The sequence below is a fragment of the Schistocerca piceifrons genome, chromosome 1, assembly GCF_021461385.2.
Source record: "Schistocerca piceifrons isolate TAMUIC-IGC-003096 chromosome 1, iqSchPice1.1, whole genome shotgun sequence".
Classification (NCBI taxonomy): domain Eukaryota; kingdom Metazoa; phylum Arthropoda; class Insecta; order Orthoptera; family Acrididae; genus Schistocerca; species Schistocerca piceifrons.
Window position 1 is genome coordinate 17,301,215 of NC_060138.1, and position 27,928 is coordinate 17,329,142.

At 45.9% G+C, this 27,928-nt stretch overlaps 1 protein-coding gene across 2 annotated transcripts in view; it reads right to left on the minus strand.

Annotated features, from left to right (window-relative positions):
• Nucleotides 1-27,928, minus strand: part of LOC124805354 (serine/threonine-protein kinase NLK) — a 446,973-nt gene that overhangs the window by 153,490 nt on the left and 265,555 nt on the right. For both annotated transcript variants that reach the window (XR_007017447.1, XM_047265896.1), the window contains exon 3: nt 5,520-5,575. Coding sequence is in view for 1 of the 2 variants with exons in the window: in XM_047265896.1 (XP_047121852.1) it covers nt 5,520-5,575 (56 nt within the window). In the remaining variant the exon portion in view is untranslated. The remainder of the gene's footprint in view (nt 1-5,519; nt 5,576-27,928) is intronic.

Consider the following 27,928-nt stretch of genomic DNA (forward strand, 5'->3'; position numbering starts at 1 on the left):
TATCCGAACACTGCCGGGTGCCTCACACATCTCCTCCGAGTATGCGTCCAAAACGTAACTCCCTTTGTCGTTCTCGACAATCTGACGCCTGGCCGACAACATAAATCCTCCTTGGGAAAGAGTCACCGACGAACCACGAATCCGGATCACGGCTGTACGTTTCCTCCGAGGGCTGCAGCAGCCCTCGCTCGTGTCCCCGTGTCGACGGACCGAGAAAATGTCGCGTGCCTTCTTCTTCCCCGTCACCGAGCTCCGCAGTGCTGCGGTTCGCACGCTGCACGGGGCCCGTCCATCTCCGTCCGGCCGCACACACTCAGGTCTTCCGAGGTTTCACCAAATATACTCACATCTTCCGATGTTTCGCCAAACCGGTTCAACCAATTTCCGGGGGGGAATTTCCGGAAGTGGCACGGACAACCCGCTTCCGCGGCACCAAATTTACCCAGCTGTGAGGGCCGCACGACACAAACGTGAAGCTTTCTCAGACACGTCTGCGTCCGCACCACTGTCAGCTTCAAACGCTTCTCAAACTTTTTAATTACGGCACCAGTACTGGCCACCACAAGCATTTGTTCCCAAGCGAAGAGACGTGACAAGGTTACATACGAAAATTCCAAATCGGTATGGAGAGCGTGTTAGCTAATAGCTTACTACTTTGTTCAAAGACTGTTATTCGAAGCTTCACGTACAAGCTGAAACATTGTTGTATCGTAGCGACGACACGAACACGAAACAGACGTTAGGGGTCCTCTGGCACGCCGGCCGGAGTGACGGAGCGGTTCTAGCTGCTACAGCCTGGAACCGCGCGACCGCTAGGGTCGCAGGTTCGAATCCTGCCTCGGGCATGGATGTGTGTGATGTCCTTAGGTTAGTTAGGTTTAACTAGTTCTAAGTTCTAGGGGACTGATGACCACAGATGTTAAGTCCCATAGGCCTCAGAGCCATTTGAACCATTTTTTTTTTTTTTTTTTTTTTCCCTGTGGCACGTTGTACGAACGACTCGCAGAATGAAGAAGACGGCGGTGAGTGCAAGTATATCCCCTTATTCCCTTATCGCAACTGCGAGGTCGTTTCACGTATGATGATTTGTCTGGTGCAGACGGTACATGTAATACGCACGCCGGCTCCTACACGTTCCAGCGAATGTGATGACAAGTACGTATACACCCCTGTACGTGAACAAGTCGAACGGTCTTCTGAACTGGTCCTGCGATCGAAAATAAAACGGCTGTGCTATGGGACCGCTACGGACGGCAATCAGCAGTCTTAAGAGAAGCAAGCCCCACCCTGCCGCCGTCCCGTACACTGCACCACCACTTCAGTTGGCTCGGCAGTGAAGCTCGCTCGAGTACTGCCGCAGCCACCACCGGGGTACAGCTCTCTGAGCAGTCGTGACCATTTGGCTCTCCAGATTTGCACAACATCCTACTGACGTCAGCACTGCAGTTACTCGAGTCAGTGTAGGTTTTGAAATTATGAGTGCGTTGATCACAAATTGGTACCGTGAACATTATTACCTGTGAGCTAATACTACCCATTCCATGTGACATTCCTGCAGAAACAACTTGAAATGAGGTCTGGAAAATAAACGCGTGTACGTGTATACACGAATGAATCAGAATATTATCACCTCCTACCTCATACCCGGCGTGTCCAACTTTGGCACGAATAACAGCGACTACGCGCCGTGCCACGGAATCTACGCGACCTTCCTGGGTTGTTGAAGGGAGTTGGCACCACATCTGCAAACAGGAGTCACCTAATTCTCCTCAATTCCCGGGAGGAGGGTGACGAACTCTGGCGTGCTCGATCGAGTTCGGACCTGGCGAGCTGGTGGGCCAGCACATCAGCTGGAACTTGTCACCGAGTTCCTCAAACCACTCCATCACACTGCTGGCCTTTTGACATGGCGCACTGCCTCGTGGAAAAACATCACTGCCGGCGGGAAACACGGCTGTCACGAAGCGTTGTACGTGGACTACAACCAGTGACGGTATCTTGCGCGAGCTGTGCTGGAGCCACGGGTGCCCACGTGACTGCTCCCCCAGCGCACAGTGCAGACACGTGTCGAGGAGCTGTTCCCCTGCAAGGCGACGGAATCGCGCTCTCCCATCGGCACGACAACTATATGGGATCCATCAGACCGTGCAACGCTCTGCCACTGAGCCAACGTCCAGTGCCGATGGTCACGTGACCATGTCAGTCGTAGTCGTGCTGTTAACATTGCCAGATGTATGGGCCGACGGCTGCGGGGGCCCATCGTTACGAATGTTGGGTGCACCGTGTGTTCACACTTGTACTGTGGCCGGCATTGAAGTCTGATGTTAGATCGGCCACAGTTCGCCGCCTCTCCTGTTTTACCCGCCTGCCCAGCCTGCGACGTCCGACATCTGCAACAAGGTACGGTCGGCCGTGGTTTCACCTCTGTTTCGCCACGTGTCGTGGACACCCACCACAGCACTCCTCGAGCACCCGAGCCTTCCCCGTGCTACACGGGGCCAGCGGGCCCACCGTTCGTGCGTGTGACGCCAGTACCCACCGCCTGGTGGTGGTGGTGGTGGTGGTGGTGGTGGTGGCGAGCGCAGGCCGCCGCCGCTCCTCTCCGAGCGCCCCGGCCCAGTCGCCACTGCAGCCGAAGATCGATGAAGCCGGATTTCAAAAACTCGTTTCCTTTCTGCTAACACGCGCACTTTACCTCCGACAAACGTTTCAAGCGCAGGGTTAAACCCTACAAAGATAGATCCGTACAAATTATGAAAACGGACGTACTCTATAAGTATGTTCCACATCTTCTCCTAAACCGCTGGGCCTATTTCACCCGAGATTGGTAAACGTAGCATAAACTGTCGAAACAACTACTTTTCAGGTAAGAACAACGAAAAAGCAGTGTTGCCCACGACGAAAATACCTACTCTTCAGTTATCCAGTATTTGACATTGAGAGCACTTAAAGACTTGCAACAGACTTTACACATAATTTCAAATCTTAATGAAAATTTTTCTCGCTGACGACGTCTCAAAACAATGAAAGGGAAAAAAAGACCTCGTCGCTTACTGGATTTTCGCTTTTCGTGCAGTAAAACCACCACATGCAGCTTGAAGTTTTAATTTATTACTTATTTAGTAACGGGGTATTCGCAACGCATTTCGCAGACAGTATCAACATTCCCCGCTCCGCGTGAGAAGCTGCCGCAGCGTCCGTGACGTTCTAATGTATTATTTTTTACAACTAATTCACAGCACATTTCGCAGACAGTGGGCACATATACGACTGATTTATCTGCAAAATTAGATCATTATACAGTATACAGTTCAGGAGATGCAATGTCATAAATATTAAGCTGCGTGGAAATGAAATTGCAGGTCAAAATTTCCTAGACATACAGGCGAAATGTGTGTACAAAAACGCGTGAAATGTGTTAAATATGTTTTACATGTCTATATGTGAGAAAATCCACTGGTAAAAACCTCATACTAAACCTCTGCAACTATTTCAATCAGATTTGGTACACATCTAGAAAGAAATATCGTATCTCTTACTGGGACGATTTTGGTGACGTGGAAAGAGAAGGGAGGACGAAGAGATGGGAAGAAGGAGACAGGCACAGGTAGGACGAGGAGGAGGAACCGGAGAGAGAGAAAGGAAAGAAGGGAGATGGGAGAGAGATGGGGAGGAAGAGATGAACAGACGGAGAGGCAGGACCAAATGGGCAGAAAAAACAGCAGAATATCGACAGAGAGAGCCGAGAGTTGGAGACGGACACAGAAAGGAGGAGACGAAATGAGAAGCGGAAGCAGGACGTGGACAGAGAGAGGGCTAACAGAAGACTGGAATAAACAAATACGCGGACAATGCCGGCTTTCACAGCGAGTAAATAAACTGAGAAATTGATGTCCTTCCACTTGGACTCACGATTGTAGCAGGCATTCACCGGGCCAGCGGTTTTGTTGAGCTTTCCATGATTATAGAGCGTACTTTCGCATAACATACGCTGCTCTGTAACGACGCTCTACCCGTTGTTCAAAATTTTATCGAGTGTGAAGAACACGACGTTGGTGCGGCAGCTGGCGAGAAGCAACTATAAGCTATAGCCTCCTCTGGCCAGTATTCCGGCAACTACTTGTACAGCTACAACGGAAGGTTTTTCTTCAGAAAGGAACAATAATGATGCTTCCATCGTTCTCGGGTGTACTGCCGGGTCCAAAAGCCGAAAGTCTACCATATCAATAATATAATGATAATCATCCTTATGTATTTGTTGGCAGATGAATCGCGTTATAATAAGAAATCGTGATTAAATGAACATTTGTGGATGCATTCACGGGCGTATTCAAAGGTTATCGCAATGGCGTCATTAAACTTAGGATTGTTGTTTCTCATCGGCTAGCCGATTGCATTACGGTTGTGGTCTATGACAAAAAGCACGAAAACCATACCACGAACTTGAGTCAGGCCATTTTCAGACGGACGCGTTTGACTTTATCAGCATGGCGGAAAAAAAAACCACGCACACACCACATTAGCACTCAAAAACAATGGCTGTTCATACACACTTATTTACGCAACCCGTGCTTCTAACACAGGTACGACCACTGGAACTGTCAACAGATGCAGTACCTGACACCGGACAGTAGCGTAATGTTCCTGACATGCAACCATGAACAATCATTCTGCAATCGCTTCAGGAAATTTTTAAGCTGACTATGGAAGTATAAATCGCAATGTAGGGGCAGAGGTGTCACGATTAGTTGTAGTAGCAGGCAGATTATAGCACGTGGCGAATGCACCACTATGTTTCTCATTAGGCGAATAATTGGGGTGAAAGGAGAGGAAACAGGTTGGAAAAGAGGCCGGAGGGAAATTTGCAGGCGCACGAGGCACTGAAGCTGTGCGACGGTCAGAGCTGAAAATCTGTGCACGAACGGGACTCGAACCCAGATGCTCCGCTTTTCTACAGCGGTTGCCTTAACCGCCTCCCTGACACGTTTTCCGCCAGACCCAAACTCCCAACCTGTCGCTCTCCGCACCTACGCATTAACTCCCCGATTACCGTAGGAGTTGGGACGTCGACTGTGCATCCGCAGTACAACTTTTTCATCAAACAGCTCTCACGCCCATAGACTTGTAGATGTAAGACCTGTCGTACCTACGTTTACCGGCACGGCCGTCCCTTTGCGATGAGACACGACTGGCTGCAGCGACACACGTGTTTAGCGGAAAGCTAGCGAGCAAAGAACAGGCAGCTGGGACCGCTTTTACCAGAGTACTGCCGCCGGCTGCTGAGTGACCCACGGCCAGCCGCTACCGGAAGCACCGAACGTCTAGCGACACTCCAAACTTCTCTACTGGCCAACTGCAGCCGGTGGACAGTGTATCGATCAAAGTGTCAGCGCCAGTCAGAGGACGAGCAGTGGACTACGCAATCCGCGTCGGGGAAGCAACCGGGAAGCCGTCGCGGTGCAGGAACACAGCCCGCGGCTACTCACCGCGGCGGCAGGCGCAGCCATTGCAAAGGATACATTTCCTGGAAGAAGTCCAGGTGCGGCGGCTGGAGGATGTCCAACGCGGACAGCACCTGCAACAAGCCAACAAAAGGCGGCATCAGTACAATACAAGGCGGCCAGGCCCCACTGCCACAACTACGTCCTTTCTGGGAAACGAATGGTGCCTTTTTCACACAGGAAGAATAGACTGAAAGAAATGCACTGTCAAAATTTTAGCTGCCAAAGCACACTGTAAATAATTTAAAAAATGTTACAGGTATCCATTTTTGTCGCACGAAGAACCGCTTATACCAGCGCTTCGTACTACCCTTCCTTCCTAGCCGCGAATCGGCGAGTTTTAAAAACTTACACCGTACCAAAATTGTATCAAATCATTAACTTTTTGAATGTCTTGCGCAGTTTATATAGTCAGCTGAACTGCTCAAGTTTTAACTGAAACATAAGTGACTTACAGAGAAAACAAAATCGAGGCAGTGTCTGATGTCATTCCACAGATGTTTTCCGTCAATCGGAGCTTTAATTTAATTATTATGGATATTAAATGAGCTGCAAATTCGAGCGAATAGCAACTGTTAACAACTAACAACTGTGTCAGACAAACCATCACGTGAAATTGTCTTTCAAATTACGGTCACGCTGTTCCGCGTTATCTGTTAACCAAAGCGCCGTCAATCGAAGGTACGTGCCTGCAGGGCCACCGCTGGACAAACTTTTGTAACGGCACCAGAGCCTTCTCAGCCCACAGCAGTCAATTACGACAAATATTGATTCTTCAGAACCTTGTTTTAAACGTCAGCTTTAAATAAATGCTGCCTGAACTGTCAATTTACTGACTGAATGTACTGTATTTGAATAGATACAAACATCAGCTCATACCACTAATAACAAATTAATAATAATAATAATACACCAGCTATAATAATAAACCAGACATAACGTCTGAGAAAGGAAAGATAATAATAATAATAATAATAATAATAATAATAATAAATAATAATAATAATAATAATAATAAATTAATAATAATTACTCAAATAAACAAGCCCAACTTTTAGTAAGAAATCTTTACAGCTTGGAAACCTTTGCAGCATACTTCGTTATCTTGATTTAAAAAGTCTCGTTCAGACTTTCAATATCAGCTGTAGATGGAACCGTCAATCATCTACTCTTGCAATGGATGAAGTTATCCACTACATCGCTGAAGCTCATTTTATTGATAACGGTGCTAGATAATTTAATCCTCTCTCACCACAAGCAAGTAACTGGTAGGGTAATAAAAAATCCCGAGTTCGAGAAATACGGATTGTAACTTCAACTTATAAATTTCATTTAGAAGGAGCCCCTTGTTTTCTGTTTTGTCAAATCTGGAAACGCAGCGGCGCTGACTGACTGAACATTAGTATTTCTTTGACAAGATTATTACTAATGTCGTCAGGATAAGTTCTAAATAATTTCTTAGTCGTATCACGATCATCCAAATTTGTGCTGGAGGTATGAATTAAAAATACGCCTTCAGTCACAACTTGTAGTGTTTTATTACGTACACGATGCATTTCGGACCCTGTGGCTCCATCATGAGGTGTAATTTGTCTTAAGACATGCTTCATTTTTCTCTTGAATGAGGTGGAATGCATATTCCTGTCACGAAAGGGTCTGATGTTAGGTTATGAATTTCGTAAGACAAAAGCGGAAAATATGTGCGAAATAGTGGAAAAGATGAACAGTGGTTCCGCTTTTGACTTATGAAATCCACACCCTAACATCAGACCTTTTCGTGACAGGAAGATGCATTTCACCCCATTCAAGAGAAAAAATAAATGATGTCTTAAGACAAATTCCACCTGCTGAGGAACACACAGGGTTCTATTAGGGTTTGCTCGTAACACCTCCATGCTAAATCATTATTTTCATGTTCAAGAAGAATATAGTTATTTCCAAGTCGTTTTCCTGTCGTCAAATCTTTCATGCAATTTAGCTAACCTAGATGCGACAGGCTTTTTGGGATAATTCTGAAAGCGTGGCCAACAGGAGGGCTTTTCCTGCTGTTCACTCCACACTAACCAATGCCTTTTTACTTCAAATTTGCTTGGAATCCAAGTGATGCTTGGTAAATTTTGTACCTTGTTCGTCTACAACTGTTGAAATATTCGAAGGTCAATGTCCCTACCACTGTTATTAAACGGATACGGCCGTTGCCCAGGAACAGTTGGATTCTGTTTACCTCCCTTTGATCAGGAGGCATCAGATGCTGTTAGTTTAGGTATTTGCTCAGAGCAAGTTTCCGTTTCTGCGTACGTTGAAGTGTTACAAATGACGATGGTTTATCTTTTGGCACAATATAGCTACCTATTAGTGTTTTCAACTTTCTCTAGCTCTTTCACAAACTTTTCATCGCGTTTACGTGGAAAACCCAACATTATCCTGGAAAAAGATAATTAAAGTACCTACTAAAACACGTCTACAGGAATAAGAAAAGCTTCAAATAACACTGAAAGTAGTGGTACTAAATTATTTTTTTAAAATTTTGTAACCTACCTCAAATAAAACAATACAGCGTACCTGCAGGAGCAATGGTGGCTAATTTTCACGAAAACGTCTCGCGCACTGCCGTCACCGCCAGTATTAACTGATGCGCAGCACTTAAACCTGTCAACACGCCGCGTGTAGAACGCCAGGCGGGCGCAAACACAACGGTCGACACTACTGTCTGCCAACGCCGTTTCTATGAGAACTGCCAAGTCCCATTCCTGTAGGCCCATTATCAGTGGTATTTAATCTCTAGAAAAATTATGATTATCTGTCGCTGACAAACGTGTCAAACGCTACGTGTGGGTATTAATCAAATTGACGGTCGTGCTTGTACGATAGCCCAGCATAGATAAGTTCAGCAAAAATTTTAGTCTAACAAAAATACATAGTCCTAATTGCCCCCTCACTTTCTTTTATTCCACAAAAACAATAACAAAAATGGCTAGCTTACAATGAAATGACATAATTAAGGTGACACATAATTGCAGTCATAAATTACAGCATTCAAAGAATAAGGAATGATATTAAGTCTTTAGCAGCAGCACACATATAGCACCTTCAACTGGTGGCAGTTCAGCACGCACATTTCCTTCTTCTGCACCCTGAGGTTCCTCATCATCATTTCCCAGACCCAAATTAATGATTCAGTAAATCCTTGATGTGTGTTCGTTCCAGGGTAGATTACATGGACAGAAGAGCAGTCCCGAACAGCGACATTACAAAGTCCTTCACCGTCTCGTTATTTTTTGCCACTTCCAGCCTCCTAAACGCATCCTTTGGGAATTCAAGATCTTCCTTTATAACAGACACCAGATGTTTGCCGTCATATTCTTGCATATACTGTACTACTGATTTATTTGTCATGTGTGAGTTGCAGGTGAGGTTAGGGTCGGGAATGTGACACAACCCATCCCCTCTCCACGAGGTTCAAATGGCTCTGAGCACTATGGGACTCAACTTCTGAGGTCGTAAGTCCCCTAGAACTTAGAACTACTTAAACCTAACTAACCTAAGGACAACACACACGTCCATGCCCGAGGCAGGATTCGAACCTGCGATCGTAGCGGTCGCGCGGTTCCAGACTGTAGCGCCAGAACCGCTCGGCCACCAGCGGCCGGCTCTCCACGAGGAATCCAGTTCCTAACCTATACCCATTCTGTTGAATACAATTCGGAGCATGTTACCGTATTTCTTATTGTGATTCTGATACTTAAGTGTTTTCTCGAATTCATTTTCCATATACATCTTGTATTCAGTATGTCCATCCCTCCCAATATTGTTAAAAATGTAGCTTGTATATTTGCCCATTAACCAAATCACTGCGTTATTTTTTGCCTGAGGGTAGTGAGCCGTGGCTGACTAGTGTTATGCTTTGCATTAAACCTTGGTTGCTATTCTGTGATTAGTCTCCCGCGGTTATCGCGATTATGCTAAAAAAATAAATAAATAAATGTCGTGTGACTAGGACCTCCCGTCGGGTAGACCGTTCGCCGGGTGCAAGTATTTCGATTTGACGCCACTTCGGCGACTTGCACATCGATGGGGACGAAATAATGATTACTATCTTTGGCCTCGCGCTTATACAGGGTGTTACAAAAAGGTACGGCCAGACTTTCAGGAAACATTCCTCACACACAAATAAAGAAAAGATGTTATGTGGACATGTGTCCGGAAACGCGTAATATCCATGTTAGAGCTCATTTTAGTTTCGTCAGTATGTACTGTACTTCCTCGATTCACCGCCAGTTGGCCCAATTAAAGGAAGGTAATGTGGACTTCGGTGCTTGTGTTGACATGCGACTCATTGCTCTACAGTACTAGCATCAAACACATCAGTACGTAGCATCAACAGGATAGTGTTCATCACGAACATGGTTTTGCAGTCAGTGCAATGTTTACAAATGCGGAATTGGCAGATGCCCATTTGATGTATGGATTAGCACGGGGCAATAGCCGTGGCGCGGTACGTTTGTATCGAGACAGATTTCCAGAGCGAAGGTGTCCCGACAGGAAGACGTTCGAAGCAATTGATCGGCGTCTTAGGGAGCACGGAACATTCCAGCCTATGACTCGCGACTGGGGAAGACCTAGAACGACGAGGACACCTGCAATGGACGAGGCAATTCTTAGTACAGTTGACGATAACCCTAATGTCAGCTTCAGAGAAGTTGCTGCTGTACAAGGTAACGTTGACCACGTCACTGTATGGAGAGTGCTACGGGAGAACCAGTTGTTTCCGTACCATGCACAGCGTGCGCAGGCACTATCAGCAGCTGATTGACCTCCACGGGTACACTTCTGCGAATGGTTCATCAACAATGTGTCAATCCTCATTTCAGTGCAAATGTTCTCTTTACGGATGAGGCTTCATTCCAACGTGATCAAATTGTAAATTTTCACAATCAACATGTGTGGGCTGAGGAGAATCCGCACGTAATTGTGCAATCACGTCATCAACACTGATTTTCTGAGAACGTTTGGGCACGCATTGTTGGTGATGTCTCGATTGGGCCCCATGTTCTTCCACCTACGCTCAAATGAGCACGTTATCATGATTTCATACGGGATACTCTACCTGTGCTGCTAGAACATGTGCCTTTACAAGTACGACACAACATGTGGTTCATGCACGGATGGAGCTCCTGCACATTTCAGTCGAAGTGTTCGTACGCTTCTCAACAACAGATTCGGTGACCGATGTATTGGTAGAGGCAGACCAATTCCGTGGCCTCCACGCTCTTCTGACCTCAACCCTCTTGACTTTCATTCATGGGGGCATTTCAAAGCTCTTGTCTACGCAACCCCGGTACCAAATGTAGAGACTCTTCGTGCTCGTATTGTGGACGGCTGTGATACAATACGCCATTCTCCAGGGCTGCATCAGCGCATCAGGGATTCCATGCGACGGGGGGTGGATGCATGTATCCTCGCTAACGGAGGACATTTTGAACATTTCCTGTAACAAAGTGTTTGAAGTCACGCTGGTACGTTCTGTTGCTGTGTGTTTCCATTCCATGATTAATGTGATTTGAAGAGAAGTAATAAAATGAGCTCTAACATGGAAAGTAAGCGTTTCCGGACACGTGTCCACGTAACATATTTTCTTTCTTTCTGTGTGAGGAATGTTTCCTGAAAGTTTGGCCGTACCTTTTTGTAACACCCTGTAGTTTCCGGCTGTGCCGAGTGCGGGCAGTTGGTCGGTTGGCGTGGAGCAGCGAGGAAGTCTTCCGTGGTGCGTGTCTGGCCGGGGCCGCTGGCGGTCGAGTGTGAGCGGCTGTTCCCATTGCTACGAGGTCCCGGACACGAAAGTTGAGTCTTTACTTACTCTACCAGCCAGCCCCAACTGTTCACATTGTGTCGTTTGAATTTCGTTGTGGGCTGTTGGGACGTTACCGCTAGCAACAACGTGTGTTTTCAAGTTGACGAAATTCTAGCCGCCCTGCTGTAGAGTTTAACATGATTATTTTTTAATTGAAGTGCACCAGCGGAATTTTCTGCCTCGTTGCCGTTAACGTTCCCGTTACCAGCCCTGGGCGTTGACGTAAATTCAGGCAGTGTATTTTCCTAGTCGTGTTGTGACTGTCCACAAGGGCGTGTAGCTTGACAGCTGAATGTGTAATTCGTTGTGGGCGCCGATACCTTCTGCGTTGTTCCACTGAACTCCCTGTTGTGTGCTGGTCGGGTGTAGCAGAAGTTATCGTGCCGCTTGGTCCGTTGACGTCTGTCGGTTGGGTTGCCGTCGGATTGAGAATTGTTGGGCCGACTGCCTGTCTCACATAAACGAGCGTTAGTGTTCCAGGCCGACCCTTGGGAACTTGTTGAGCGCCGTTTGATATCCTGCCATTTCTTATTTGTCCTTGTTGTTTATGTATGGCTTCTAGCCGATTTTCAATTAAAGTTGTTTTGCCCTTAAAGAGTAAGATTGATTTACCATCAGCCAGATTTAAAGAAATTTTAGGATAATGCCTTCTGCCTTTTAAAATTCAAATTCCTGTTTTGAGCCTTAAGTTATTGACCTTGAGCTGATTTTAGGTTAAAGTTATTTTGCCGTTAGGGCATGAGATTGTTTAAGCCGTCAGCCTAAGTTAGTCAGCTTTCAGCCGCCTTTAGTGAATTAGCAGTCTAGTTAAAAGTTTATTAACTCTCTACAGTAAATTGTTGATTTCCCAGGATGGATGGGATGTGTGACTGCTGTGTACGGACGCAGGAGGAGCTGGCCACTATTCGCGAACAGCTGAACGTGTTGATGGCCGCGGTCAGCCGTCTTCAGGCTGCTGCCTCGGAGTGTAGCGGCAATGGGGAGTCTGGTGCGTCGCATGGTACACCCCAGGTGTTACATGCGTCACCCACTGTCCCTGCTGTCGAGACATCTTAGCGGGTACCGGGTGCGGTTGGGCCACCCTCTCCCCAAAGGGAGTGGCGGGTACAGCGGCGTCCGCGGCGCACGAGGCGGAGGGTCAATGTGGAGGCTGGCCGTGTGGCATCGCCCGCTCTGCCTGTGAGTGGACATGTGGCCGCTCCTTCAGCAAGGTCCGAGCAGGCACACGGGGAGAGGGGTTTATTAGTGATTGGGCGCTCCAACGTTAGCCGGGGGATGGAGCCCCTTAGGGAAATAGCGGAAAGGTCCGGGAAGAAGGCCAGTGTTCACTCTGTCTGCTTGCCGGGGGGCCTCATCCGAGATGTGGAGGAGGCCCTGCCGGCGGCGATAGAGAGCACTGGGTGCACCCGACTGCAAACTGTTGCTCATGTCGGCACCAATGACTCCTGCCGTCTGGGTTGAGAGGTCATCCTCAGTTCATACAGGCGGTTAGCGGAGTTGGTGAAGGCGGAAGGCCTCGCTCGCGGGTTGAATCTGAGCTAACTACTTGTAGTATCGTTCCCAGAACCGATCGCGGTCCTCTGGTTTGGACACGAGTAGAAGGCTTAAACCAGAGGCTCAGACGATTCTGCGGAGATCTGGGGTCCAAATGTCTCGATCTCCGCTATCGGGTGGAGAAATGTAGGGTCCCCCTGAACAGGTCAGGTGCGCAATCCACGGAGGAAGAGGCTACAAGGGTAGCCGAGTACGTGTGGAGTGCACACGTGGGTTTTTTTTGTTAGAGAATTCCCTCCCTAGGCCCGACAAGACGCCTCCAGAGACACGACAAGGTAGTAGTAGGCAAAACGCAACAGGGAATAACAATATTAATGTGGTAATAGTAAACTGCAGGAGCGTCCATAGAATGGTCCCAAAACTCCTCTCATTAATAAACGGTCACAATGCCCACATAGTACTAGAGACGGAAAGTTGGCTGAAACTAGATGTAAACAGTAATGAAATTCTAAACTCAGATTGGAATGTATACCGCAGAGACAGGCTGGACAGTGAAGGGGAGGCGTGTTTATAGCTATAGAAAGTGCAATAGTATCAAAGGAAATTGACAGAGATCCGAAATTTGAAATAATTTGGGTGAAGGTCACGGTTAAAGCAGGCTCAAACATGGTAATTGGCTGTCTCTATAGGGCCCCTGGCTCAGCACCTGTTGTGGCTGAGCACCTGAAGGGAAATTTGGAAAATATTTCGAGTACATTTCCCGACCATGTGATAGTTCTGGGTGGAGATTTTAATTTGCCGGATATAGACTGGAAGACTCAAACGTTTATAACGGGTGGCAGGGACAAGGAATCCAGTGAAAATTTTTAAGTGCTTTATCTGAAAACTACCTTGAGCAGATGGATCTCGTGAAATTTTTTTAAAGTGATTTATCTGAAAACTACCTTGAGCAGTTAAACAGAGAACCGACTCGTGGCGATAACATATTAGACCTTCTGGTGACAAACAGACCCGAACTATTTGAAACAGTTAACGCAGAACAGGGAATCAGCGATCATAAAGCGGTTACTGCATCGATGATTTCAGCCGTAAATAGAAATATTAAAAACGGTAGGAAGACTTTTCTGTTTAGCAAAAGTGACAAAAAGCAGATTTCAGAGTACCGGCCGGCTCAACACAAAAGTTTTGTCTCAGGTACAGATAATGTTGAGGATCAGTGGACAACATTCAAAACCAACGTACAATATGCATTAGATGAGTATGTGCCAAGCAAGATCCTAAGAGATGGAAAAGAGCCACCGTGGTACAACAACCGAGTTAGGACTGCTGCGGAAGCAAACGGAACTTCACAGCAAACATAAACATAGCCAAAGCCTTGCAGACAAACAAAAATTACGCGAAGCGAAATTTAGTGTGAGGAGGGCTATGCGAGAGGCGTTCAATGAATCCGAAAGTAAAGTTCTATGTACTGAATTGACAGAAAATCCTAAGAAATTTTGGGCTTATGTCAAAGCGGTAGGTGGATCAAAACAAAATGTCCAGACACTCTGTGACCAAAATGGTAGTGAAAAAGAGGATGACAGACTAAAGGCCGAAATACTAAATTTCTTTTTCCAAAGCTGTTTCACAGAGGAAGACTGCACTGTAGTTCTTTCTCTAGATTGTCGCACAGATGACAAAATGGTAGATATCGAAATAGATGACAGAGGGATAGAAACAATTAAAATCGCTCAAAAGAGGAAAGGCCGCTGGACCTGATGGATACCAGTTCGATTTTACACACAGTACGCGAAGGAACTTGCACCCCTTCTTGCAGCGGCGTACCGTTGGTCTCTACAAGAGCGTAGCGTTCCAAAGTACTGGGAAAGGGCACAGGTCATCCCCGTTTTCAAGAAGGGACGTCGAACAGATGTGCAGACCTATATCTCTAACGTCGATCAGTTGTAGAATTTTAGAACATGTATTATGTTCGAGTATAATGACTTTTCTGGAGACTTGAAATCTATTCTGTAGGAATCAGCGTGGGTTTCGAAAAAGACGGTCGTGTGAAACCCAGCTCGCGTTATTCCTCCACGAGACTCAGAGGCCCATGGAAACGGGGAACAGAGGCCCATGGAAACGGGTTCCCAGGTACATGCCGTATTTCTTGACTTCCGCAAGGCGATTGATACAGTTCCCCACAGTCGTTTAAGGAACAAAGTAAGAGCTTATGGACTATCAGACCAATTGTGCGAATGATGAGTTCCTAGATAACATAACGCAGCATGTCATTCTCAATGGAGAGAAGTCTTCTGAAGTAAGAGTGATTTCAGGTGTGCCGCAGGGGAGTGCCTTAGGACCGTTGCTATTTACAATATACATTAATGACCTTGTGGATAACATCGGAAGTTCACTGAGGCTTTTTGCGGATGATGCTGTAGTATATAGAGGGGTTGTAACAATGGAAAATTGTACTGAAATGCAGGAGGATCTGCAACGAATTGAGGCATGGTGCAGGGAATGGCAATTGAATCTCAAAGTAGACAAGTGTAACGTGCTGCGAATACACGAAAAAAAAGATCTTTTATCATTTAGCTACAATATAGCAAGTCAGCAACAGGAAGCAGTTAATTCCATAAATTATCTGGGAGTAGGCATTAGGAGTGATTTAAAATGGAATGATCGTCGGTAAAGCAGATACCAGACTGAGATTCATTGTAAGAATCCTAAGGAAATGCAATCCGAAAACAAAGGAAGTAGGTTACAGTACGCTTGTTCGCCCACTGCTTTAATATTGCTCACCAGTGTGGGATCCGTACCAGGTGGGGTTGATAGAGGAGATAAGAGAAGATCCAACGGAGAGCAGCGCGCCTCGTTACAGGATCATTTAGTAATCGCGAAAGCGTTACGGAGATGATAGATAAACTCCTGTGGAAGACTCTGCAGGAGAGACGCTCAGTAGCTCAGTACGGGCTTTTGTTGAAGTTTCGCGAACATACCTTCACCGAGGAGTCGAGCAGTACATTGCCCCCTCCTATGTATATCTCGCGAAGAGGCCATGAGGATAAAATCAGAGAGATTAGAGCCAAAGAGGCATACCGACAATCTTTCTTTCCACGAACAATACGAGACTAGAATAGTAGGGAGAACAGAGCCACCGTCAGGTGGCTTGTGGAGTATGGATGCAGATGTATAGGTGTAGATGAAATGTTTTAAGATGAGGCCTTCTGCGTTTTAAAATTCTTGATTTTGAGTCGTAAGTTATTGGCCTTCAGCTGGTTTTAAATTAAAGATGTTTTGCCCTTGCCCTTAAGGCGTGAGATTGAGTGGCGCATTTAGCCGGGAATTAAATTCTAAAATTAATGTTTGACTTCCTCTGTCTTTAATGTTTTCTTTACTCTTGTAATGTTTGTCAAATCAATAAAGTAGTAGTACGTTAGAGTGCAACTGACAGCCACTCATTTTGGCCCCTTTCCACAAATTAAACTATCTGTCCCGTCCTGTCCTGCCCTGTCCTACGGGTATAGCAGGGGATCTCAGGTAGTAACTTCCTTCTGGTCTGAAGAAAATGTTAATCGGTACTTTGTTTGCTGAAGTTATTTGGGCAATTTTCTCCCTGGTTCACCTCCAGTTAATAATCCGATGTCCACATGTGTAACGATGAGGCACACTATCAACGAGGTTGCATTTGCTGCAGGGGTTAAACCGATGGCAGAGAGGCGCTCATTTGTGCACATGGTGTTACTGACTACCTTGCACCATGCTGTTCTCACGTCACACGAAATAACATCACTACTGATGTTTTTCTACACCACATTCCATCCTATTCCAGCATATTTAGTTTCTATGTTATTTTTCCTTTTATGTTTCCGTCTTCCAGCTAAAATCGCCTTTGCTGTAACGTTTTTGAAGTTTAAAAGCTTTTTGCTGAGATAGCTCAGTTTAAAATAATACTCTCTAATATATATTTATCGGCGGCTCTACACTTCCTAGCCTAACAATATCGTATAGGTTTGCTCTGTTGCATCCTGGATCGTTACACATTATGCTCCATGTTCGTTTGACGTACAGTGCCATCGCTTTAGACTTGATGTCGGTTAGTCCCATTCCTCCATTCCTTGGATCCAAATCTGCTGTCTTCACCGGCACTCGGAACAATTCCCCTTTCCACGAAAACTTTGCTAAGATGGATATGATAGTCTTCACCACCATTGATGGAATGGGGAGAACCTGTGCTCTGTAGTAGGCCTTGGATAAAATATACGTGTTGATAAACAGTATTCTCTGGAACTGGTCTATGCTACGTTGACAGTTTTCAATCAAAGCTCTCTTGATTTTTCTTGCCACCTCTCGCCAATTTATTGCTATCATTTTTAAAAGGGAAGTTGCCAATGCTATTCCGAGAGGATTGTGTACCTTAACATCGTTCGCCCACTTAATGCGCAAGTTAGCAAGCCGCTTTCTTCTTCTTTCGATTTCGGCCATCTTTGGACCACGTTCAACAATTCACTTGCCCGGCTTTTTGATCTTTTTTTCTCTCTTCCCAATATTTCCTCATCATTTTCGAGTGGTTCCTCCTCCGCTCTTCCGACCATTTCCTGTTATTATTCTTTAGTTTCGTTTCTTCTGGAAAACACTTAATTTCGTTCACTATTTGTCTAAACTTTTCCCTGTCCCTGATTGACTCACGGGTGACATTAAAATAGGCCAAATCCTTTTTCACCATCTGTATCCATTTATTGTTGGTTTTTTCGTTCCTGTTACTATGTTCAAACACTTTTCTTGTTAGTCTGTTTCCATCCATCCTCGACAGGTGACCATAAAACGTTAGTCTGCGTTTACGCATTGCCTCACTCACTTTCTCAATAGTTTTGTATATTTCCTTATTACTCTTTAGCTTGTACTCTTCTCCAATCTTTCTCGGTCCTAATATTTTTCTCAAAATTTTCCTTTCTTTCTTTTCCATGTTTTCTATTTCCCCCTTTTTGTTAAGAGTTAGGCACTCCGATGCATACAGGCATTCTGGTCTAATGACAGTTTTATAATGTCTTAATTTAGCTTGAATCGAAATGTTTTTTTTGTTATATATGTCTTTGGTTTTTTGAAAAGCAAATTCCATTTTCCTTGCTCTCGCCTGGTTTGCACTCTTGTCTAAACCATTCACTTGAATTATTTCACCTAAATACTTAAATTTTTCTACTCTCTTAATATTGCCGTATTTAGTAATAAGATTTTTCTTGTTATTTCTATGATTAGACATATACACGGTTTTTTCAAATGAAATCTGCAGTCCAGCTCTGGCCGAAACTTCTTGTAGTTTCTCCAGGTAGTTCTGAGCTATTTCTTCGTTTTCTGTAATTATTGCCAGATCGTCTGCAAAAGCTCGCTTTATATTTAGAAATTTACTTTTGTTTTCATTTACCTTCGCACCTGATGCGGAACAATATTTTGCAAGTACCATTTCCAGTCGTGTGGCATCTGCTTGGTCTCTGATGATTACGCCTACATCGTCCGCGTAAGCACCTACCACGGGCTTTGATCCTTGGATGGTAATGCCTGTCAGCCTGCGCTTTAGCTGTCTCAGGAAAAAGTTCCAGCGATATAACAAACAGCAGCATGGGTAAGGGGCTTCCTTGCGGAACACCCTTTTTATTTCAATTTGTTTGGGAGTTGACAGTTAAAGGAGATTTTTGCAGTAACACCCATTTCCATGTTCTTCATGATATCGATGGTTTTTGGCAGAAGTCCATTCGGCGCAGTGTCCCTATCAGGTATTTGTGATTAAGTTAATCAAATGCCTTACGGAAGTTATGAAAAGCAGTCAACATTTTATGTTACTTGCCTGGGTTAGTGCAATGACATCGCGATACAAAGCCGCAGTTTATAAAATCGTCCTTCTAAAAGCACAAACTTGGTGCATGCCGTCTACTACAGAAAAATTTCAGGGTAGGTTTCGACATGTCGGATTGGACAGTTCCCGTGTAAGAAAGGTTTATTCTTAAGCTCTCATGGCGACTACTTCCGATCAATGGTGCCCATAAAGCTCTCTTGACTACTACTTCCGATCAATGGTGCCCGTACGGTAATTTGTATGGGAGGGGGGTGCGGCTAGACCTGGGGGCAAGGAGTATTTTTTATATTTTGGAAGACGAATGGCGACTTAAGTAGGCCATGTTAAAAACCTTGTAATACTGACTTATCAATCGTTTTCTCGAAACAAAAGACCTGAGTACACTAATTTGTTTCCCCTCAATGAGAGCTAGGGGAACGGGGCGCGGCGTCCGCCTTGTACTGGCGTCCCTGCTTCCCATCATACTCGTACTCAACAATCGCCTTCACGTCTGAGTCTTCCTAACTGCTGCCCCGTCAAAACCTTTGCATTTAACCTTCTCGTGGTTGATGGGGTACGTGTGGCGCACTAGGTAATAAGGAGTTTTGAACATCAGGACACGTGTATCTCACGTCTTCCTACTGCGAGATGCTACAGACTATGGGGCGGATATATGTGCGACCGAGTGGGGCTGCGCAGTGCGCCCGTTTCACGAAGAGCAGGTCAAATCACCACCTTCTCCATTCGAAAAACGTCTGAACTAACTAATAGTTTCGAAACACTACAACACAACTTAGTGATTCTGCTGGTTTGTACATAATTTGAATGTAGTGGGACGCATATGCCTGGGAAAACTTCATAGTATGTAGAAGACGTTGCTGTGTAGTATGTCACGGCCATCTTCAAATGTTCCGTTCAAAACTTGTGTGCGATATTTCATGTTTTTCACTGTCTCTCCCGATAAATAAGTTTTGGTACTGACTGTTTATACTTTTTCTATAATTTATATTCTGATAAAACCATTTTAAAATGAAAAATTTAACTCTGAAAATTCTAGGTTCACACGAAGACATGAATCTAGTTAGGTTGGTGATCTGGTACGGCTCGCTATTTAATTTTTTTTTTGTTTTTTGACACAACCCGCCTTCTCAGTACTCGATACCGGATTGGAGTCTCTGGTCGGCGCACAAGTATCTCTGGCGAGTTGGCTTCCCGCCCGCCGCGAGGAAGGAGGACAGAAGGGGGTTGCTGTAGGTGAGCTGCGTGAGGAGCGGAGTCGGAGGGCCCCGCCGTGGGCTCCAGGATCCCAGTGTGGAGGGCCCGTGTTGTGCCGGTGGCGCTCATTCACGCCTCATTCACGGGCTGAGTAGCGATTTCTTGGTGCTGCCCTTGGATTCCGACGAAGAGTTACGGCACGTTTGGTGTATGAGGTGAACATAAGAATTCTAAAAACGTGCACGTTGGGGGCGTTGATATCGGCACTATTTAGCTGCTTTAGAGTAAATGTCTGTTTTGGATCGAAGGTGGACCCAAGCGAGGGACCGAGTCATTGCTTGTCTTATTAAGAAACCTAAGTCGGCCCCCAGAGTGTTAAACTCTGTTATCCACAGTTAGAACGAGTGATTGACGCTCTGGTAGTGTCCAAGAATGAACTTTTTGTAGTAAGGGAAAGATTGATTGTGCAGCTTTTCAGTCGGACGCTTATGAATCGTCTTAATTGCAGTTCATTTCTTATGGTATTTTACTGTTCTACTTGTCGTGGCGAAATCGCCGATAGTATTTTCGTAATTTAGCTTGGGACGTCATTCTGTGGTTTGGAGTGGCCCTCCCACGAGTTTAAAGCCCCAAATATTTTCTTACTGCCTTGCTGAGGTTGCCTTGCAACAGTTGTTGATTATTCTCTTGTCTGCCCCACCGTACTGCTGTTTGGTGCGGTGCGGTGTAGTCGAAGTGTACAGTAGTACCGCATCTACTCCCTCGCCCGTTTTAAGATTTGCGAGCCGCATCCATATCCGACGCGTAATCCCAGTACCGGTATGCAATTTATGTAAGTTGGTTACGCCGTGTCAACGTTTTGTACATTGTCGAAAATCTTCTCCGTGCCGCGTGTGATGGTCAAGGATAGCAATGTGCACAACAACGCATGACCACGACGAAATCGAATGATATGTATTGTATATTTTTAATCACCGAGATTCAGAGTTGATTTGTGCGTTTTTTATTTATTCTGAAAGGAAAAGATTACATACCTGGTTAATTATAACATCTATGCTTAATTGTCGTAGTTCGTTCCGTGTAGTACGCGTCACATGTAGGGAGGTTTATGGTGCACATTGTTTAAAAGGAAGGAAAATAATTTGTGATACGGTGCGCGTCGTAGAGGCTACGGGGTTTGAGTGTACGTTGATAGTAATCACATTTTATTGCATTTAAGTTGTTTTAATTAAAATTTTGCTATCAATATTTTATTGCCTTTAGACATCACAGGTGATATCTACGAAAATTTTGGTATTGCCATGTGGCGTCACAATCTTTTATTTAACTTTGCATTATGCAATTTGTATTTCTTTCCTTTGCTTAAAAAGGGATTTTGAGTTTTAAGCGTTGTAAATTGATTCTGAGAGCTGTTCTTCGATCTGTTAAAAATAATACTTCGGGAACTTTCATTAACGAACTATACTGAGGATCTTGCTGTTCATGATAACGAATGTTCACTTGCTTCTTTAAAATCAAGTTAGTGAAGTTGTAAAACTTTAAACGTAAAAAAAGGCTTTTATTGGAGAAACGATGCCTGCCCGTACTCCCCACAAATTCCACGTACTCAAAGCATGGAGCTTCGGGCGTTGTCTGATGTTTTCCCCGGTACCTATACCAGCTAACCCGCCTGCGGTGCCATGTCCGTGCCCCATTTCACCGACTTTCAAAATCGGTCAGTTCAAAAGTTTTTTGGTAGTGACAGTATCATTTATCACAAAGGAAGTTTGCAAATTTTGAGATGGCAGAGTTAGAGCGGCAATGCGTCTCCATTAAATTTTGCGTGAAACTCGAGAAAACCTTTATAGAGGCACGTCACACCGGATGACGCAGGAGGCCAAACCTACGGTGGTTAGTGCTGAAGCCGTACTGGGCGTTACGAATGGTTCACACGGTTTAGAAATGCCCGGAAGGAAGTTAAAGGTGACCCTCATTCAGGAGTTCCTTGGGCGTCTATCGACGATGCTAACGTCAGGAATGTCAATGAAACTGACTGCCAATCAAAGACTGACTGTCAAGAGACATTGAAAAGAATGTAACATTTCAACTGAATCGTGTCACGAAATCCTGACGCAGCATCTCGGAATGCGTCGTATTGCAGCCATGTTCGTCGCATGGCTCACGAATAAAGATCAGAAAGGCGTTCGCCTCGCAATCTCTGAAGAGATGAGAACGAGATGTTCTTAAGAAAATCGCAACTTGTGATGAGGCGTGGATGTACGGTTATGAAATTGAGAAAGGTTCCATTATGACAATGGGTCGGGAAAGGTTCTCCAAGATCAAAGAAAGCTAGTCAGGTGAGGTCAGGTCAGGTCAAATGTCAAAACCGTGCTGATAGTTGTCTTTGACTTTGAAGGATTAGTTCATCACAAAAAAAAAAAAAGGCTCTGAGCACTACGGGACTTAACTTCTGCGGTCATCAGTCTCCTAGAAGTTAGAACTACTTAAACCTAACTAACCTAGGGACATCACACACATCCATGCCCGAGGCAGGATTCGAACCTGCGACTGTAGAGGTAGCGCGGTTCCGGACTGTAGCGCCTAGAACCGCTCGTCCATCCCGGCCGGCTTAGTTCATCACAAATTCGTGCCACAGGGACAAACTGTTAACCGAGGGTACTATCGGGAATTGTTGCGTCGCCTGCGAGAAAATGTGAGACAAAAACGGGCTGGAATGTGGCGAGACAATTCGTTGCTCTCGCATCACGATAACGCACCTCCCTGTCGGTGCGTGGCTACTGCACAAGAAACGAAGTCACTAAACAGCCGCAGCCCCCGTACTCTCCAGACCTGGTCCCTGTGGACTGCCTTTATCTCCAAAGTTACAATCCCGTCGATAGGACAGAGATTTGCAACGACGGGTAAGATAAAAGAAAATTCGGATACATCGCTCCTCTGGAAACAGCGTCGGGAGCGGTCTATCAGTTGTGGAGGAGAATACTTGGAAGGAGACCGTGCACAGTAAGTAAGAGGTAAGCGTAGAAACATTTTGCGGACAAATTCCGGCATTTTTGAACAGACCACGCCCGCAGAATCGACATAACAGTGGCGGCAGCCAGACGGTGCGAAGCCGGCCTGCTGCTCCTGCCGACGGCGCCTCTGCCGTGCTTCAGTGTTATCCGCGGCCACAGAGGCCACCGACAGGACAGCACATGCATTGTGAGAACTGGCACGGCTGCTTCGTTCTTTCAGCAGGACGTCTCCCTTTTCTTTCCAACGTTTCTAATAACAACACAGTAATTAATATTGTGGAGTATTTATAAAATCACCAGAAAGGCGAAGAACGTCAGGGCAACAGCCGTGAATTACTTAAAAATACAACAACATCCGAGTCGATGTTAAAAACATGAAAGACAGTGATGCCTTAGCGAAATTATTAAATAAGTTGCAAGGCGAAAAGGGGGCAGCCAGGCTGTCGTCAGTAAACATTGGCCGTGGGCCACGATAGCGGACGGTAGTCTTCTGGAAACGAGTCCGTGCCTCGGAAACATCGCACCGGATGACACCGCAATACGGGCAAACACTTGCTGCTTTCCAGCTGTTGCACCAGCGGAACCACAATACACATTCTTGACACTGTCAGTTTGTCGGTCGGTCGATTTGAGGAAGTGGACCAGACAGCGACGCCATCGGTTCCACAGGACTGGAGAAGTAAGAGGAAAGGAGGAAGTCGGCCGTGCCCTTTCAAGTTAACCATCCCAGCATTTGCCTGAAGCGATTTAGTTAAATCCCGGAAAACCTAAATTAGGATAGCTGAACCGCCGTCGTCCGGAATGCGAGTTGCGTGCGCTGACCAGTGCGCCGCCTCGCTCGATGTCACTTTGCGGGCGGTCTGCTGTGTGTGGTAACTGAACCGAGCTTCCCAAGTCGAGGTTCGCTAGAGTAGCATTATACTGGATGACCGGTTTCGACAGAGCTACGCTTTCGTCGTCGGATTTTACGCTTTAATTTTAACAGCATACTGTCCACCGCAACACTGACGGACAATACGTTGCAAAAATTTTAATACGTAAGATCCGACGATGAAAGCACAGCTCTGTCGGAACCGGTCATTCAGTATAATGCTATTCTAGCGGATTTCGACTTGGCAAGTTTCCTTCAGCACGAGGTGGCGTTCTGCGTAAGCCGCGCAGTTACACTGTGAACGTACGAGTTCTGGACAGCTAACACTGGCATTCCTCGACTGGATTTCGTCCCGTGGCAAACGCCCGACAGCGACACTCGACGCCCTCGCTGGACTACTGTGCGTCCGCCTCTCGAACCGCACCCTGCAATCTTTCCGCGAGCAACAGGCAACTCACCTAACTCCCCCGGAAGGCTTTAGGTCAGCACGCTTCCGTCTGCCAAATAATCGACGTCTCAAAGGTTTCCATTTGGCTCGAGAATTGAAGCTGCCGCAACGTTAGTATATTCTTATTTAAATAAATCCCACTGTGAACAGTGAACAAGAATGATTAGCGTATGTGCCTATGAATTTGGACGGTATGTGTAAGCCTTACTACATGAGCAAAGGGTCTCTATGTATAATCTGAATCTTCATACTACGTAATACAAGCAACGCTTTTTGTGATAAATAAACAGAAGGCGAAAAGAGTGAAACACATTCATAGGCACGCAAGCGGATCACATCTCGTAACGTAACAATACATGTTTCGCGACCGCTTTCGATTCTGTTGACAAAGGGGGGAACAAATATTGCAAGAAACAGTGTCTGTCCACCTCACGTACATCTGCAGTTGCGACTTCGTGTTCTCCGCGGGCGTGACGTGTAGAGGTAAGCTTACACCATTCTACGTACGACATAGACTGTACCCTAAGAGGGAGGCGCAGCTACCTAATCCTGTATACAGGCGCCACTATCCAGTATCGCCCAATACGGGGTCTGGCCTCTCCTTCAAAGACTGACAACGGGTCAGCGAAAGTGAAGAGAGAAAGCAAAGCGTGGAAAAAAGGGTGGATACCTCGCCTCCGGCATCCACTGGACGGGGCCCGCCCAGACTGCTCCATCCACTCTCCAGCGAGCGGCCAGTACGGACGCAGCAGCGCGCGGACCAACGGGGGGGAGCTCTCAACAGTTGGCCTCTCCACGTCCAGGGGCGAACACTCTCACGGGAGGCACAGCAGGTGACCTCTGAAAACTTTCAGACTCTACCGTACAAGACCAAGATCCTAAACAGCCTCACCGGAAACTGCCAATTAAACTGCTACTATTGTCTGATATTATTGACGTCTTTTTTATAAAAAGTTTGGGTCGAATAGTTGGGCAATCTGAGGCGTACAGTAGTTGTAGTTGCTGCCGTCAGTTTCAGAAGATACAAGGTAGATGGAAAACAAACCACACACGAAAACCTAATCTGAAAATTGAGATGAGCGGAGGTTTCACCTGGCTTAAGACACACAATAGCAACAGCTGCGTGCGTTAAGTCGAGTCACAGAAGAACAAGATTCTCCAGGTGCCTAAAGAAAAACGGTGTGTTCCCGAGCTGGCACGCCGGCATCGTCAGTCGCGATCGCAGCGGGCACCACGGGATCATCGCACGCGCCGCCATACAGGCAGAGGTCGGCGTGGGCAGTGTTCCACGGGACTCGCGGCAGTAATCCAAGACGCCACAGCACTCGTGGACTGTGTGAACATCACTGCCGATCACCAGCATCCCACCTTCGCCTAAGCCAATGCAACTCCCAGCAGGATAACTGCCACACTCGTAGTGCACTGGTTTAAGGAGCACAACCCTGAACTCCGTGGCCCCCGAATTCGCCTGATCCGAACGCGACGGCGCACAACCTGGGACGCGATCGGACGGCTACTCTGCATCCACAAGCCACCGGGCCGTAACTGACCTTGTCCAATCCGTGGCACGCGGAATCAGTTGTAGCGGTTTCCGAAGCTGGACCGACACACTATTAAACCAGCGTTAACCAGCCGAGTTCACTGCACAGGGTACTTCCCTTGAGGACTTGTTCCCGTTCCATTTACGGACGGAGAGCGGAAAGAATGACTGCTTGCGCGCTGTAATAAATCAATCTAATGTTGTCTCTGTGTTGACCACAGGAGCGATCCGTTCAATATTTTTTTGATTCCTCACTTAGAGTTGGTCCTTGAAACTTTTAAGTAGTCGATGATTTGCATATATTTTCAGTCTTCTGCCAGTTCAGTGTTTTCAGTATATTCGTGACTCTTTCAGACGGTACAAACGTTACACCACACATTTCAAAAGCTTTTTTAATCACGTAGCACGCTGCAAAATCTTTTAATCCAACTTACATATGTTCAGGTTTAACGCCCTCAAGGATATAATGTCCAATAACATTTTTCCTGCATAGCGCAGTCTCCATTTTATAGGCAAAATATCGTTCCCTCTCAAGTTAAATCAGTATCCGGTGGCAAAATACTGAAATACTTTGACGCTCGTGTGATGGAAGAGAGGGGGGGGGGGGGGGGGGCATCACAGCGAATAGTGAAAGGAGGCGAAATATGAAAACGAAGACTGGTGGGTACTTGGACTGTCAGAACACTGGCACAAGTAAGAATACTAGAAGACCTTAAAAGAGAGATGGAAAAGACTAATATGAAAAAGGGGTCGCTCAGGTACAATGGAATGGACGTGAATAACTGCTGTCGGGTGAATGTAGACTGTGCTACTGGCAGGTTTATTGATGTAAGGCTGAAAGCAGAACGAAACGATATATTGATTATCCGGGTACATTTGCCAAATTCAGAACATGATGACCAGCTTGCAGGAGAAACGTACAACATCACATAGAAAGTAATGGATGATAATCAAAGATACTGCAAAAGAGTAATGGGCGATTGTGGGAGAAAGGCGGGCACGGTCTTGGAAGCAGGAGTGACGGACAGGAACAGCTTATTTACTCTGGCAGGGAAAGAGACACCTGTAAAACATCAGACGATACACATAGAAACCACATTTGTTTTATAGTGGTGGAGAGACGTACAAAAATGGAATCAAGAAGGTGTACACATTAACAGGTGCAGATAATAGTTAACAATCACAATTTTCTCATAGCAGCAATAGAAATAAAAATGAAAAAACTGAAGAAGGTGGCCGTGTGAAGAACTGGAACCTAGAAAAGATAAGATCCTTGAAAGAAACAATCATGGAAATGCTATCATATGAGATTACTAAACATTAAAGACAAATAACTACGTCATAATGTCAACTAGTATTGGAATATGTTATATAAAGGAATCATAAAAGCACAAGTACTATATATATAAACGATATAAGAGTAAAGAAGCTACGTGTTGCAGAGAAAATGATTTCGAAGATAGAGGAGAAAACAAAATTTAAAAAATAAGAACAATGAAAATGAAAAAAAAATCTGTATGGAAGACTGAGTAACGAAGTGCGTATAGGAACAGAGCAATCTAGAGAAAGGGCTGAAAGAGGAGTGCGATGGAACTGGAGGAGGAGAAATGAGAAGAGGATGGCGTGGCCCTACAGGCCTGGGGCTGTTCCACCGGCCCGTGCCTGTCTTCCTGCTGACGTCACCTCGGCAATTTGCGCCTACGAGATGAAACCTTTAGCCCAACAGAAACCCGAGCGACGAGGATCTGCGACCCGGTACGGAATCGAACGCGGGACCCCACGACCCACGACCTGGCGGCAGCTGCGCCCCCGCTGACTGCACAACAGGAGAGGAAGCGGAGGCAGGATGTGTTGTACAGCACAGCACAGCCGAGGTTGCAGCGTGATGCTGTGAGAATACGGTGCACAAAGGTCGTGAGAGCGAGAGCTGTACGACACGGATCAGGAACCAACAACTCTGCAACTTGAGTTATTAAACGGTCTAAATGAATCGGCCAACAATCATAATGCACCAAGTTAAAGAACGAATGTGAAAGCAGCAGGCACAGATACGATACCCTGAGAAATAGGAAATGTTTGAACCGAGAAGGACTAAGTGAGAGATACTGAGGTTATGTAACAAAATATACGACAGAGGTGACTGGATGCTGGAAACAACAAATGCAGTGTGCACAGGAAAATTAACCTT